This window comes from Electrona antarctica (assembly GCF_951216825.1).
Source record: "Electrona antarctica genome assembly, chromosome: 12".
Taxonomy (NCBI): Eukaryota; Metazoa; Chordata; class Actinopteri; order Myctophiformes; family Myctophidae; genus Electrona; species Electrona antarctica.
Genome location: NC_136793.1, coordinates 51350131 through 51362601, shown reverse-complemented (window position 1 = coordinate 51362601; position 12471 = coordinate 51350131). Strand labels below are relative to the sequence as shown.

General features: G+C 44.8%; 1 protein-coding gene across 1 annotated transcript in view; it reads left to right on the top strand.

Annotated features, from left to right (window-relative positions):
- The window catches only part of LOC306934453 (voltage-dependent N-type calcium channel subunit alpha-1B-like), a gene marked incomplete at its 3' end in the record, with an annotated part of 212124 nt that overhangs the window by 85899 nt on the left and 113754 nt on the right, over positions 1–12471 (top strand). The window contains 5 exon segments of the mRNA XM_079517021.1: positions 224–339; positions 3346–3435; positions 6120–6203; positions 9027–9242; positions 10769–10881. Of these exon segments, the coding sequence (XP_079373147.1) occupies positions 224–339; positions 3346–3435; positions 6120–6203; positions 9027–9242; positions 10769–10881 (619 nt within the window).

The window sequence follows — 12471 nt, the reverse complement described above, 5'->3', positions numbered from 1 at the left end:
GAGCTTGTAGATCTGCTATTTTCGCTATTTCGGGCCAAAAGTGCCCTCTTACGGAATTTCAGCCCCTGCCTCTCTTAACACTTTCTGCACGTGCCTGCTGTGCTGTGCTGCTTGTCTCATTGCCTGTCCTGTGTGTGTGTGTGTGTGTGTGTGTGTGTGTATGTGTGTGTGTGTGCGTGCGTGCGTGTGCGTGTGCGTGTGTGTGCTTGTGTTCCACATGCAGAGAGTTTGCTAAGGAGAGGGAACGGGTGGAGAAGCGCCAGGAGTTTCTGAAGCTGCGCAGACAGCAGCAGATTGAGAGAGAGCTCACCGGCTATCTGGAGTGGATATGCAAAGCAGGTCAGACCAACACACCACCTTCTGTTCGGAGTTCGGGGGCGTGTCTAATGCCTGGCCATGCCAGGCTAAGCAGCTGGATTCGGGCATGTCTAATGCCTGGCCATGCCAGGCTAAGCAGCTGGATTCGGGCATGTCTAATGCCTGGCCATGCCAGGCTAAGCAGCTGGATTCGGGCATGTCTAATGCCTGGCCATGCAAGGCTAAGCAGCTGGATTCGGGCATGTCTAATGCCTGGCCATGCCAGGCTAAGCAGCTGGATTCGGGGCGTGTCTAATGCCTGGCCATGCCAGGCTAAGCAGCTTGAAATCAACTTCTTGTCGGCAAACGAGTCGCAAACACCGCATAACAGCGATTCCCCCTCACCTTTAGTAATGTAAATATTGGCCCAAAAAACACACGCATTGTATTGGTGTAATATATGTGTAACGTTAAAGGAGCATTCAGTGATTTGGGTGATTTGGAACCATTGTGATATACCGACAAATAGGAGTGTAAAGTATTCTATGTTATATAGTTCCTTCGATCGAACCCAATCGATTAACGATAAAATAAAGATGCTCTGAAAATGCACACAGCCCAACCGACTGGCCACTTATCATGGGTGGACCGCGGACACTTAATGTGGGGTGGACCGCGAAGACTTAACATGGGTGGACCAGCGAACACTTAACATGGGTGGACCGCGAAGACTTCACATGGGTGGACCGCAAACACTTAACATGGCGTGGACAGCGAACACTTAACATGGATGGACCGCGAAGACTTAACATGGGTGGACCGCGAACACTTAACATGGGTGGACCGCGAACACTTAACATGGGTGGACCGCGAACACTTCCGAGTTTTTCAGGTGGGCCCTGATCCAGAAAGGTCTGGGAACAGATATACCATATACACTGAGCTTAAGTATAACGCTATATGACCGTTACTGTACTGTACATCATTACCCAGAACACCCTGCGCTGTGTGGGCGTGCACGTGAGTGTTCTGTCTCTTAATTGGCACAAGGACACACGGCCGGTTGGCTGGCGACGGACACAACTTTGGACGCAGCGCTAATGTGCGACTTGTGCCCCGAAGTCCCCGAAAACGTTGGGCCCGTACGTCGTGTCATTGTTAATTTGATTGATTACACAAGTTTATAATGTTAAAAAATGAAGGTGAAACGACCCAGTGTTTCATCCTTGCACTGCGGCATATTGTTTTATAATTTATGTTCTCCAACAGATTGATCCCTTGAGGTTCATGATAATAAAGCTAAAATTCAGGTGCATTAACCCATTTTGACCTGAGATCAGATTCTAAAAATGTCTTCTACATCCTGACAGTTTTCTGAAAAAGCTATGTTTCTATGTCAGTGGTTCTTCGATTTAAAATAAATAGCAGACCTACAAGCTCGTAGCGCGCCACTCGGTGGCGCGCTATGAGCTTGTAGATCTGCTATTTTTCAATAGCTAAAGCATAACATAATGCTAACACCAAAAGGGGGGTCCCGCCTAGAATGGCCTAATGTGTGATTAGATGAGTGTGTAATGTGCTTGCAAGATGACACATGATTTTGCCAAACGGGGCTTTGCAAGGAATTACTTCGGTTATAATCACGGAGATGTTAGTTGAAAATGAGATTTATGTGGTTTTCCTGTCTCATCATTTTTACCTGATTATCCTATCTGTGTCTGAATTAGTGTGATAAATAGTAAAGTCCACCCATAGTAGTATGTATTTAATGGTACAAAGACTTGATCCTCACACAGAGGCATAAATTCAAAAAACCTCTACGAGAGTCTAAATGTTTGGGCTACTTTACGCCAAAGCTTGTGCTCTCCGGTGCTTGCATACACAGGTCCATCCCATCGGTAATTAGAATATTTTGTAAAAGTTCATTTTCTTCCGTAATTTAATTCAAAAAGTGAAACTTTCATATATTCTCAATTCATTGTCCATAAAGTGAATATATGAAAGTTTCACTTTTTGAATTATATTACGGAAGAAAATGAACTTTTACAAAATATTCTAATTACACGGGATGGACCTGTGTGTGTGTGTGTGTTCTTACATTTTCATGATTTTTTGCTCATGATTCTCGCTTGTAGATCTGCTATTTCCCCGTCGTCCAGGTCTTGGCTTGACTATACACAGACAGGGTGGTGGTGGTGCTTGTGTTCAGACATGTTTGACCACAGTGTGGTACTTAAACTGTGTTCAGACATGTTTGACCACAGTGTGGTACTTTACTGTGTACAGACATGTTTGACCACAGTGTGGTACTTTACTGTGTTCAGACATGTTTGACCACAGTGTGGTACTTTACTGTGTACAGACATGTTTGACCACAGTGTGGTACTTTACTGTGTTCAGACATGTTTGACCACAGTGTGGTACTTTACTGTGTACAGACATGTTTGACCACAGTGTGGTACTTTACTGTGTACAGACATGTTTGACCACAGTGTGGTACTTTACTGTGTACAGACATGTTTGACCATAGTGTGGTACTTTACTGTGTACAGACATGTTTGACCACAGTGTGGTACTTTACTGTGTACGTATTTCAGAGGAGCATGTTTGACCACAGTGTGGTACTTTACTGTGTTCAGACATGTTTGACCACAGTGTGGTACTTTACTGTGTACAGACATGTTTGACCACAGTGTGGTACTTTACTGTGTACAGACATGTTTGACCATAGTGTGGTACTTTACTGTGTACAGACATGTTTGACCACAGTGTGGTACTTTACTGTGTACGTATTTCAGAGGAGCATGTTTGACCACAGTGTGGTAATTTACTGTGTTCAGACATGTTTGACCACAGTGTGGTACTTTACTGTGTACAGACATGTTTGACCACAGTGTGGTACTTTACTGTGTACAGACATGTTTGACCATAGTGTGGTACTTTACTGTGTACAGACATGTTTGACCACAGTGTGGTACTTTACTGTGTACGTATTTCAGAGGAGCATGTTTGACCACAGTGTGGTACTTTACTGTGTACGTGTTTCAGAGGAGGTGATGCTGGCGGAGGAGGACAAGAACGCCGAGGAGAAGCCTCCGATGGACGGGGCGTGGTACCGAAGGAAGGCCAACAACACGGGTGAGAAAACCAAAGCAGTGGTGGAAAAAGTATACTCAATTAAAAAGCACCAATACTGCAATTTAGAAGTACTTCGTTACAAGTAAAAGTACGGAATTGACAATCTACTTGGGTAAAAGTACAAAAGTGTCGGCATCAAAATGTACCTAAAGTACTAAAAGTAAACGTATTCATATTGCAGAACGTCCCATTTACAAGTTCAAAATTTGTAGAAAATCTATTGAAAATAGCCGATCTACAAGCTCTCAAAGCGTCGCGTTGCGACGCATAGAGAGCACTTACCTCCCGTTGTTGTCGATCGCATCGATAGTGTTGTGGCTATTGTTAGCTGCTACACACACATTCACAACAACATCCGGTCCGTCGGTAAAAGTGGTCCGGGCGCTATAAACGATGGGCACATTTTATGAATGGATTAAATAACCCCGGGCCCTTAAGGTGTTAACTGCAATTGTACAGTATGTGTGAGTATGTGAGTCTGTATGGGTATCTGTACGGTATGAATATTTGTGCGTGCATGTGCATGTGCGCGGGCGTGCGTGCGTGCGTGGATGACCCACACTTCTGTTCTGAAGACGACACTGCCTCTAAGCGGTAGCGTGGCCTGGGCTTGAACCAGCAGTTCTTAAGCCTGATTCATACTTGGTTGCGCAAACCGAAAATAGCGAGATCTAACAATGGATTAATGTGTGTGATGCGACACATTGTGGGCTTGTAGATCAGCTCTCTTTTTTTTCCCCTCCAGTGCACGACACCGACGTGCAGCAAACATCCTAGTAGAGAGTGTCACTGAAGCCTCGGGGGTGTCAGGGTGGTGGCGTAATGAGATTAGGACGGAGAGAGAGAGAGAGAGAGAGAGAGGCACACACACACACAGCACAGATTTTACAGGGAGGGAGGGAGGGAGCGTGGGTGTGTGTGAGAGAGAGCCCTTCACTCCACGCCGCTTTGTTTCTCTGTGCAGACTAGTTAGCAAGACGCTGCTGTCATGCTGGCAGAAACCTTGTATTTAAGCAATATTACACGACTTTACCGTCATTAATGGCACGCCTGCGTTGCTGCAGGAACAACGAGCCGACGGGCGAGTTCCGTAAGCAGCGCAGACGTGTAATATTGCACAACCTCGAGTGTAATAACTGGGAGGGGCACGGTGGCACAGTCGGCAGTGCTGTCGCCTCACAGCTAGAAGGTCCTGGGTTAGATTCCCGCTGGGGACGCTGTGGGCGCTGGCGGCGTGTCTCCTCCTCCGTGTCATCAGTGCCCATACCCGAGGCAGGGGGTTGGCGAAAGGGCCTTTCTGTGTGGAGTTTGCATGTTCTCCCCGTGTCCCCTAGGGTAGGTGTACCCTCACAAAAAACATGCAGTAATCCTGGTCTCTAAAACTACCTCACCCTGGCCAGCCCGGGGCGCCCGATGGAGGGGAAAGGAACTAGTCGGAATAACGTGTTCCTTCCACGCGCTACGTCGTGTAGCACCCAGGATTACATTAGATAATTGACACTGGGTGAAAAAATGAGTTTCAGAAATCATGGGATAAAAATGTATTAAAAAAAAGTGTGTAATAACTGGGTGGGACATGCGTTTTTCCAACATGCACCATTCCAAGTAGGCCAGTGCCCAACGGGGCACCACTCTAGCAAAAATAAAAATACTAATAATAATACAAATGATACTACTACTACTTGTCTTTGTGCTGTTGTTGTCTCCACCAGGCCGAAGGCATGGGGAGAGAGTATGTTTTGCACTCCGTCCGTGTGTGTGTCCGTCCGTCCGTGTGTCCGTCCTTCCTTCCGTCCGTCTGTGTACAGCTAATCTCCGGCACCGTTAACCTGGTCGATGCCAAACTTTGCACACACACTCCCTGGATGGCAACGATGAACCTCTGCCCCGCATTTTCCAGAACGGCCTGTTATAGCGCCACCATGAGGCAGCTTTTCACATTTTTACCTAAAACTGCACCGATCTGCGTGAAACGTTGCATGCACACTCCCTAGAGGCCAAGGACAAACCTTTGACCTGCAATTTCCGCATCTGCCTTTTATAGCGCCACCAGGAGGCCGACTTTTGTAAAACACATTTTTTTACATTACTCCTCCAGATTCTGTCCAAAAATCTCACAAATCGTTACACAGTATCTCTATGGTCATGTGCTCAAGTTGGATCTGTCCCATATTTCATATTCCATCCTAATTGGCTATAATTGGCTTTCACAGTTTGCAAGATTGCCCCGTTTTGAACAATAGCCTCAAATCATGAACGCAGCATGCAATTTACGTGAAATCTTTCACACATTTTCTTACTAGGCTGAGGAATATATCCCACCCTTTTCACATTGGCCTGTTATAGCGCCACCAACAGGTTGATTTTTGCAAAACACATTTTTGGAACCAAAATGCCTCAAATCATCCAATTTCCATCAAAGGCAAACATGTTTATATTACTCCTAAACATTTTGCCAAACATCTCACACAGTCCTATCCTCCTGGTGGAGACCTGTGCCCAGAAGGGCACTTCTTCTAGTTTATTGTGTTGTCTTGTATGTGAGAGGAAGTATCATGACAATTTCCTATCAAACTTGTTTTTGTTTGAAATGGCAAATAAATACTTGAACTTGAACTTGAATAGGATCTGCTTTTTACTGTTTTTTTTATATGATTCTAATCTAGCTGTTGTTGTGTTTCCAGTTTTGAAGAGAACAAAAAAAAGTAAGAACGACCTGATCAACGCAGAGGAAGGAGAAGACCACTTCACCGACATCTCGTCCGTTGGTGAGGAGAACCGGTGCTTTTACCGCCTTTTTATTTTATTGTACAGTTGGAGGCCATCGATATTGTCCTTTTCTTTTTGCTGAGGTTTGCGTGATCTGCGCAAAAGGACAGTTAACCCATTTTGGGCGGGAACCCCTTTTGGTGTTTTAAACATTATGTTATAATTTAGCTATAGAAAAATACCAGATCTACAAGCTCATAGCGCGCCACCGAGTGGCGCGCTACGAGCTTGTAGGTCTGCTATTTTTGAAAAATCGTGAAAATATTTATTTCAGAAAACAGAGGATTTAGAAGTATTTAAAAAAATGTTGAGATCAGGCCTAAATGGGTCAAATGATAAGGGACAATATCGGTGGCACCCAACTGTATTTCTAATGCTGCGCTCGCACGAGGCATTACACAAAGACACAAAGATCACATCGGCAGTGGTGGAAAGTAACTCAGTACTTTTACTTAAGTACTGTACTTAAGTACAATTTTGAGGTATTTGTACTTTACTTTTTCCACTACTTTTACTTCTACTCCACTACATCTCAGAGCCAAAATGTGTACTTTTACTTCACTACAATTATTTGAAATCTTTAGTTACTCTCTCTCTATATATCAAACTAAAGTGTTATACCATCGACTTGAGTTTTCTGCTCAAATTTAAAAAAAAATAATAATAATAATAATAACGTGATTGATTTCCACAGCAGAGAGCTGCGTCAGGGACCTGCATGGTCCAGACAGTGGCGTACACAGACATTTAGAGGGGCAGGGGTCAGGGGTTAGGGGTCACAGACATTTAGAGGGGCAGGTGCTCAAGTGAAAAAAAGGGCACCTTGTGCAGCGCGTGGAACCGGCCGGTTGCCTTAATAGTGTGAGATGTATAGATTTTGGGGCCTAAATAATATATTAGAAGCTTTTTATCAAGAATTGATCAATGTCACCATGGTCCACATACTGTACAGTGTACACTGTACACATTTTTATTTTATTTTTCCTCAAAAGGGCACATTTGTCCATGAGGGAAAAGGGCCGACTTCAAACTTCTTCAAGTGGTCAATTGATCAATAACCACTTGAACCCCGGGCATCCAAATTCTGGCGGGAACGTAAAACGGCTATTTTCGGTGAAGAGATTTGGTGTAGAAGGGAAAAACGCCTTATAGACGGCGCTCCCCCAAAAAAGTAGCACCCCTGCTGCAGACAGACAGACAGACAGACAGACAGACAGGCAGGCAGGCAGGCAGGCAGACAGACAGACAGACAGACAGACAGACAGGCAGGCAGACAGACAGACAGACAGACAGACAGACAGACAGACAGGCAAGCAGGCAGGCAGGCAGGCAGGCAGGCAGGCAGGCAGGCAGGCAGACAGACAGACAGACAGACAGACAGACAGACAGACAGACAGACAGACAGACAGACAGACAGACAGACAGACAGGCAGGCAGGCAGGCAGGCAGGCAGACAGACAGGCAGGCAGGCAGGCAGGCAGACAGACAGACAGACAGACAGACAGACAGGCAAGCAGGCAGGCAGGCAGGCAGGCAGGCAGACAGACAGACAGACAGACAGACAGACAGACAGACAGACAGACAGACAGAGGAGAGACAGCTATAGGCCAGTCTGGACATGTGGGTTTGTGGGCGTCGTCGATGGGAGTCAGATCATGTGCGGATTAAAATAGCCTCCAAAATGATTAGCCCACCAGTCCGCCTGGAGGACTAACGACGCGCTAATGGAACCATTTTTCACCTTTCCCTTTTCGTCCAGCCCCCACTCCACATTTGGGGGTCTTAATTTAAGTTACAGAAGGTCTAATATAGTGTGAGTGTGTGTGTGTGGGTGGGGGTGTTGAGTGGAAGTAAAGAGAGGAAGAGAGACAGAGAGAGAGAGAGAGAGAGAGAGAGAGAGAGGGGGAGAGAGAGAGAGAGGGGGGGAGAGAGAGAGAGAGAGAGAGAGAGAGAGAGAGAGAGAGAGAGAGAGAGAGAGAGAGAGAGAGAGAGAGAGAGAGAGAGAGAGAGAGAGAGAGAGAGAGAGAGAGAGAGAGAGAGAGAGAGAGAGAGAGAGAGAGAGAGAGAGAGAGGGGGGGGGAGAGAGGTGGGAGGGAGCGGGAGAATGGAGAAATACAGAGAGAGAGAGAGAGACAGAGATGAAGAGAGAGAAAAGGATAGTGATCTTGAGAAGCCCTGGGCTTAACTTTGGCTGCAGTGAACATGATGGGCCGAGCTAATCGCAATATGAAAAACCTTCTGCCGAGAATTAATGAGTAAATTATATCTCATTTGATCAGCTGTTTGCTCCTTAGTCATTTAATACTCCTCTCTCTGCAGCAAAGGAACTGACTTCTGATTTAAAAAAAACAAAACAGAACACACAAGCCATCTGTAGTAGTGATCGTTAAAAACAAAAAAAAACACTCTAATTAATTTAGCTTTTTGTGGTACTTAATGGTTTTAGAAGATTCTTACAGTTGGAGGCCATCGATATTGTCCTTTTCTTTTTGCTGAAATGAAATCAAGATTCTTTCGGGGCGTGTTTCGTCATCACACAGCACGTTTTTGTAATTGGAAGTAATTCAAATTGGCTTTTTATGGACTTTTGATATAATATATACACAAAAATGTCCCCCATTGTTTTTGCATCTATTGGTAGGTATGCCCATACGATGGCCACGGATATCCTCTAAAAGTGTGGGGGAGGAAAAAAAAAACGTATTTTTCATTTCACTATAGGTGCTAGTGAAATGCTGCTTTTTGGTTCATAGACTCTGTGACTTTATCGCCAGTTTTTTTTTTTTTTTTTTGCGCCGTTTCTCCCCCCACTGCACCCCCAGCAGGGTCTCCGTTCACCCGCGCCAGCGTGAAGAGCAGCAGCAAGCACGACAACTCGTCCTACTTCCGGAGGAAGGAGAAGAGGCTCCGCTTCACCATCCGTCGGCTGGTCAAGGCCAAGGGCTTCTACTGGACCGTGCTGTGCCTGGTGGGCCTCAACACGCTCTGCGTGGCCATCGTACACTACGACCAGCCCGAGTGGCTCACCTACGCACTCTGTGAGTATTACCTGGCTGTGAACGATACACCTGTCCCTATGACCAGCCCGAGTGGCTCACCTACGCACTCTGTGAGTATTACCTGGCTGTGAACGATACACCTGTCCCTATGACCAGCCCGAGTGGCTCACCTACGCACTCTGTGAGTATACCTGGCTGTGAACGATACACCTGTCACTATGACCGTTTTTTTTTTGTTCTTCTTTGAAATCTTTTCAGGGCAATTTTTCTACTTTGGGCTTTCTGGTTCAACAAGTTTCAAAGGGTCATATCCTTTTCAAATATTTTCCAATTTCAATGAACAATACATCATATGAATTGGGGGGCGGGCCCTGGGCAATCTGCCGCCCTAGGCCAGCCATGATGATACACCAGTTTATTTTTTCGTTTTTTCGTTTTTTTGCTTGGCCTTTCCTTCTTTAGTGATCCTAGACCGGATTGCGCAACTGCACTGCCGTTCACCTCCCTTTATAGAGCGTCGCAGTCCCGCCTCCTACCCTGGACCAGGAAATGAAACCCAATGCATTTTCCTCATAGACATTTCTTAAAGTATTTATTTAAAGACGGTTACGCCGCGGACAAAGCCAACTCGAGTCGTGACAACTCATGACAACACAAACAATATTTTGGACCAAACAAATAATTACAAAGAAGAAAAACAACAAAAAAAGTGTTGTAACCTGCCGTTTTTTTCTTCTTTCTAATTATTTGTTTGGTCCAAAATATTGTTTGTGTTGTCATGAGTTGTCACGACTCGAGTTGGCTTTGTCCGCGGCGTAACCGTCTTTAAATAAATACTTTAAGAAATGTCTATGAGGAAAATGCATTGGGTTTCATTTCCTGGTCCAGGGTAGGAGGCAGGACTGCGACGCTCTATACAGGCTGACTAAAAAGCTGAATAACTCGAAATCTACGGAGCTCTCCATGGTTTGGATAAAACGCGCGATGTTCGGAGGTCTTTGCTGATTATCCGGTGATGGGGACATTGGCGCTTTCTAGAGCAAGGATGGCTTCATTTTTGCTCGCTAGCATTGACACTATTTATTTAGCATCTAAGATGGCCGCCCAAACAGGATGTGAATCCAGCGTGGGTCCCACTACAAACGGCTCGGCAGTCTGCGGTTGGCTCTGTGTCCACCAGGTGGCAGTCGACGGGTTAAGGATAGGCATTAATAAGCTTAAGGCCTATGCTTTTTCGATCAACCAAAAACTAAATGTTGGACGTAATGTTAAATGTGATAATTTGTTATACTGTTGATGATGATCAAAATAAACTAAAATAAACTAAATTTATGTTTTATTTATTTCTTGTATATGAATGAATCGACACAAATGAGTTCTAATCCAGGCAAAGGTTTAAAATAATGGTGATTTGAAGTCATATCGCCCCGGGCCTAGTTTGTACCCAAACCAAGACTTTATCTCGTGTATTTTCTGCTACCACCGTTGAGCGGCCAAGCGAGAGACGCCAGCTCTATTAACCATTGATCTCTGTGTTTTCTTTTCTCCGTTCCCTCCCTGGACAGATCTGGCCGAATTTGTATTCCTGGGCTTGTTTCTGACTGAGATGTCCATGAAAATGTATGGCCTTGGACCCAGGCACTACTTCCACTCCTCCTTCAACTGCTTTGACTTTGGAGTAGGTTGTTGTCAGGGTGAAAGCTGCACAGAAGGGTGTTGCGGTTGTCAGTGGCGTGCACAGATAGACACAAGGGGGTGCTAGAGCAGCCCCTGCCCTTTTGGCAATGTGCCATTTAGAAAAAAAAAAAAAAAAAAAAAACGTTTTTTGTTTGTTTTGTTTTTTTTACTTTTTTTTCTTATTTTGTACAGTTACACTGTACAGTATGTGGACCATGGTAACATTGATCAATTCTTGATAAAAAGCTTCTAATATATTAATTAGGCCCCACAATCTATAAATCTCACACTATTAAGGCAACCGGACGGTTCCACGCGCTGCACAAAGTGCCCTTTTTTCCACTTGAGCACCTGCCCCTCTAAATGTCTGTGCACGCCACTGGCGGTTGTTGTTGTTGTATCACAGACTAGTATGATATGACTTGTTTTTTCTTCTGTCAGGTCTGGGTAATACTGCACATGCCTCTTTTTTTTTTAAACGTCAAAAGTATTTTAATCAGGGGGGAAATTGTGTTTCTCAAACACTTGAAACCTAGCATCCCTATTCTATATTAGGCACGTCACCCATTTTGGGCGGGAACCCCTTTTGGTGTTTTTAAACATTATGTTATAATTTAGCTATTGAAAAATAGCATATCTACAAGCTCATAGCGCGCCACCGAGTGGCGCGCTACAAGCTTGTAGGTCTGCTATTTTTGAAAAATCGTGAAAATATTTATTTCAGAAAACTGGCGGATTTAGAAGATTTTTTTTAAATGTTTGAGTTCATGCCTAAATGGGTTAATAGGCGAACATTTGGCAGAAGGAGGCAAATATTCAACGGAAATGGCGGCTCTATGAGATCGCCTATTTCAGTTGGAATGTTTTGGTGTTAAAGGGGAAAAAAACGGTAGGGACCAATTACAGACCCCTGGGGGAAGTATATAGGGTTGATACTGAAATTGTACATTTTGTGTTGGATGATAGTCATCTTGAGCTGTGCAGAAGTTACACAACCTTACAATGGCCTACTTATGTAGTTTGCAGTCACACTTGTCTAGTCACTGCAGTGCATATCGTCACATTGAATACCTGCCAAAATATTCTAATCCTGTTAAGAGATTAACGCCGTGAAAATGTCTGGGAGTTCTGAATGGAAAACGTGGAAAGGAACACTGAGTTCAGTTAGCTTGTGTTAAAGGAGCATTCAGTGATTTGGGTGATTTGGAAAAGAACCCGGTCCGCCCCGGTAACAAGATGTGCACATGCACACGCTCTACAGTGGGGGAAGTACAACAGACCAACAGCACATGCACCAAGGCCCGCCCCACTCGATCATGATTGGAGGAAGGCCCCTCTCATCCTGATTGGATGAAGGCTTTGCCACCCAAAGCCCAAACCGAAACTAGGGTTTTTTGACCCCAGGGGCTCACTGGGGACAGGGAGGAACTCCTTATATGGTCAGCACACTTTATAGTAGGGAGGATTATCCAAAAAATAAGAAAAAATAAGTGATATTTGAATTAAGTGAAATCACTGAATATACCTTTAACCTATTTTGGGGCGGGAACCCCTTTTTGTGTTTTAAACATTATGTTATAATTTAGCTATT